This window comes from Macrobrachium rosenbergii, chromosome 2 (assembly GCF_040412425.1).
Source record: "Macrobrachium rosenbergii isolate ZJJX-2024 chromosome 2, ASM4041242v1, whole genome shotgun sequence".
NCBI classification, from domain to species: domain Eukaryota; kingdom Metazoa; phylum Arthropoda; class Malacostraca; order Decapoda; family Palaemonidae; genus Macrobrachium; species Macrobrachium rosenbergii.
The window spans coordinates 69,050,037-69,054,116 of NC_089742.1; the positions used below are offsets into that span (position 1 = coordinate 69,050,037).

The 4,080-nt window shown below is 37.8% G+C and overlaps 1 protein-coding gene across 1 annotated transcript; it reads right to left on the reverse strand.

The window, feature by feature from the left end:
- Positions 1 to 1,942: 1,942 nt before the first annotated feature.
- On the reverse strand, positions 1,943 to 3,830 carry LOC136849934 (uncharacterized). Its single transcript, XM_067123464.1, has 2 exons — positions 2,472 to 3,830; positions 1,943 to 2,170 (listed from the first exon to the last, which is right to left on the reverse strand). Exons 1-2 carry the CDS (start codon positions 3,682 to 3,684, stop codon positions 2,142 to 2,144), a joined length of 1,242 nt encoding a protein of 413 aa, XP_066979565.1. The 5' UTR covers positions 3,685 to 3,830; the 3' UTR covers positions 1,943 to 2,141.
- Between the last annotated feature and the right edge of the window lie 250 nt (positions 3,831 to 4,080).

Genomic DNA, 4,080 nt, shown 5'->3' on the forward strand with positions numbered 1-4,080 from the left:
GAAGATAGTTGGCAGGATAGCGGACGAAAGAATTCTCAAAAAGGAGGGTTGCAGATCCTCATATTCCCCGGGTGTTAAGAGTCCGCTACCTGTAGAAAAATTTACACAAAAAACTTACATCATCCTCGATAATGCATCAGCTAGGGTATTATTGGCTCCTTTTATTCTAACTATTTTTACATTGGCTGCAGAAAGGATGTAAGACCATCTTAAAAGTTTTAGGTTTGTGAATTTAGCCCTTTCCAAAAAACATAAAGGCAAATGGTCAGAGTAGATAACAGTCTGGTGTTGTCCTTCCACATATGGTTTAAAGTGTAGGATGGCGTCTACAATGCTGAATAATTCCTTTTCAATGGTGGGCCACCTGATTTGAGCACCCGTAAAACGCCCTGAATGGTAGCAAATCGGGAACAGGTGGTCGAAGGGTGGCACATCTCCCAAGTCCTCCTGGATGGTTTGGAGTAAGACACTACCGTATCCATGGTTACTAGCGTCTACTTGGAGAAAGAAAGGTTGGTCTAAATTAGGAGCTCTTAAAATTGGATAATTCATGAGGAAGGTTTTTAATTGATTAAAGATGGTCTGATGCTGATCTGTCCATTTAAAGGTGCTTTTGGAAGAGGTTAGAACAAATAGAGGTCCTGTTATCTGAGAATAGTTAGGACAAAACCTAGAATAAAACCCAGTCATTCCTAAGAATGTGCGTAATGACTTTCTGTTATTGGGTATAGGATAGTCAATGATGGCTTTAATGTTAACTTGTTTTTGGAAGTACTACCATTTCCAATAGTATGTCCGAGGTATGTTACCGTTGCTTTTCCGAAATTGCTTTTTCTCAGGTTGACTGTGAGATTGGCTGACCTTAACCTCTTGAATACTTCCTCAAGCTTCTTAAGATGTTCATCCCATGTTTTTGATGTAACCACAATGTCATCCAGGTAGACATGGGCTCCCTCTATGTCTTGAAGTACAGATTGCATTATTCGCTGGAATGTTGAAGGAGCATTACACATACCGAATGGCATAACATTGTATGAATACAACCCAAAGGGGGTGATGAAACTGGAGATTTCTTTAGCTCTGTCAGTAAGTCCTATCTGGTAGTATCCTTTCATTAGATCAATCTGTGTGAGAAAGGTTGCATTACTGACATTATCAATGATGTCTAAAATTCTAGGCAAGGGAAAAGAATCTTTAACCGTAGCTGCATTAACTTTCCGGTAATCGGTACACATCCGGAACTTCCCATTAGGCTTTGGTACCAATATGCATGGGGATGCCCAAGGTGAAACACTAGGAGTAACCAGATTATGCTCTACTAAATAGTCTACCTCTGCCTTTAGAATGTCTAATTTGCTCTTGGAAATTCTGTAAAAGGACTGCCTTATAGGGGAGACATCAGTTTTCATTATCACATCATGTTGTCCAACAGTACATTTACCTGGGTGATCTGTAAAGATATCTTTATGTTCTAAAATCAAATCTTCAAGTTGCTGGGAATGTTGCCAATTATCAAAGTTTAGATATGAAGTTAAGGAACCTAGTATGCTAGAATTATTTGAATCTTCCCAAGACATAATCACTTCATCACTTACAGTAGAGTCAGAATTATCATCAGATTCAACACTAAAGGAATTATCAGTTTTTCCTTGTTCAAAAAACTAAATTACATACCTCTGGAGTTTTTCTTATGAAGGGTTTCAACCTATTTACATGAACCATCTGAGTTTTCTTGCGACGGTCAGCAGTATTTATCACATAATTCACCTTTGATACTTTCTTAGCAATGGTATAAGGTCCCATATACTTTTCTCTTAAAGGGCTACCCAATAGGATGGTACAACAACACTTCATCACCCACTTGGAAAGTTCTTACCTTAGATTTTTATCATGAAGGAATTTCATTCCTTCTTGTGATATCTGTAGGTTATTCTGGGCAAATTCCTGTATTTTAGACAACCTGCTCTTGAAGGCGGCAATAAATTTTGAAGCATTAAATACTTCTTCCTTTTCAGAGTGCCTCAGGATCCTATCTTTTACAGCCGTCAGCAAAGTTCTAGGTTTCCTTCCAAACATTAGTTCAAAAGGGCTTACATCAGTAGATTCATTCTTGACACTTCGTAGTACATACATGAGCATATCTAGCTCTTCATCCCAGTCATTACCTGTACTGAAAACATAATTCCTAATTAGAGATTTTACAGTTTGATGTGACCTCTCTAATGCTCCATTAGTTTGAGGGTGATATGCAGTAGCTATTACCTGTTTCAGATTAAATGTAGCTAAAGTCTCCTGAAATACTTTACTCATGAAGTTAGTTCCCTGATCACATTGTACTTCTGCTGGAAATCCAAATACAGTGAAAATATTAAGCAACTGTTTGATAATCACTTTAGCAGAAATATTTTTAACTGGAACTGCCATGGGAAAACGAGTAGTGGGACACATTAAAGTTAAAATGTACTCATTACCTTTTCTAGTCTTCTTTAAAGGTCCCACACAATCAATAATTACTTTGGAGAAAGGTTCCTTTGGTACAGAAATAGGTATGAGAGGCGCTGGAGGTATTGTCTGGTTAGGTTTTCCTACTTGTTGGCAAGTGGCACAAGCTTTAACAAAATCTTGTACATCTTTCTTCATTCCAAGCCAGTAGAAATCATCAGCTAGTCGTTGGTATGTCTTGGTTATTCCAAGATGACAGTTGTCTGCATGGGCCAAGTCCAACAAAGATTGTCGGTAGACCTTAGGTACCACTACCTGGAATTTATCACGCCAGTTATCCTGAAAAGACATCTTAGGAGGTCGGTAATGTCTCATAAGAACTTTATTTTCTAGATAAAAGTAAGGAGTTTTACTATCTTCATCTGACATGTCTCTAACCTTCTCAAACATCTGTTTAACAGAATCATCTAATTGTTGTGCTTTCGCAAAATTTTCAGTAGGAATGTCAAGCATGTCAGTTGCCTTACTTACCTTGTTAGGGATAACTTTACTGGGTATGACACCACTCTCTGGATCTCCTTGAGAAGCTTGTGACCTAGTTACTATGTTACACTGGGCCTTTATATATGTTTCAGGAGATTGTATTATTAGATTGGTATGTACCTTACCTTTGGCCAAATCATTACCCATCAAAATGTCCACCTCTTTGCAAGGGAATTCCTTATCCAAGTAGGCAACTTCCACTATTCCATCAGTATATGGACTAGTTAAAGGAATTGTTACAAGGGGAAGTACCGATTCACTTGTAAGATCCGAAACTGTGATGAACCTGTTTGTGGGAGTAATAATGGATTTCAAATTAGAACTTATAATAGTTTTACTTGATGCTGAATCACGAAGAATTGTGACAGTTTTATCTTTTACCTTACCATGACACTTGAAGTTATCAAAACCATCTTCCTTTATTGCACAATGCATGGTCTTATGTTCAGTTGGTTTAGATCTATCATTTTTCCCTGTATTAGGTGAAGAGTTTGTTTTAGGAGGAGTTTGCTGGTTAGAACCTTTACACCGAGGTTTAGGACAATCTTGAATTAGATGTCCACGTTCCTTACAAAATGAACATACCTTGCTATCGACGAAAGCTTTCTGTTTAAGGTGTCCCTTATGAATTAAGAAGTATTCATCCGCCAACAAAGCTGCTTCCTTGGGTTTCTTCACTCCTCGTTCCTTAATATACATTGCAACGTTACTTGGTATCTTACGCAAGAATTCTTCGAGCAAAAAGAGACACTTCAAATCTTCAAAGGTACTAATACCTGCCTTGTCCAACCATTTCTGTAACTGCTTAATCTTCAGATTACAAAACTCCAGGAAAGTTTGGTTGGGTGTCTTGAATGAACTGCGAATTTCTGCCGATATCCTTCTGCTGTAATAGAATAAGCATCTAAAATAGCTTTTTCAAAGTATCATAATCATTCTCAGAAATCATCTGAGTAACAATATGCTCAGCCTGGCCTGTGAAAGAACTTCTAATTATTAGTACCCATTTATCCTTGGGCCATGCTAAAGTCTTGGCAGTTTCTTCAAACACTACAAAGAAATTTTCAGGTTCTTGTTCGTTAAACACAGGTAAGA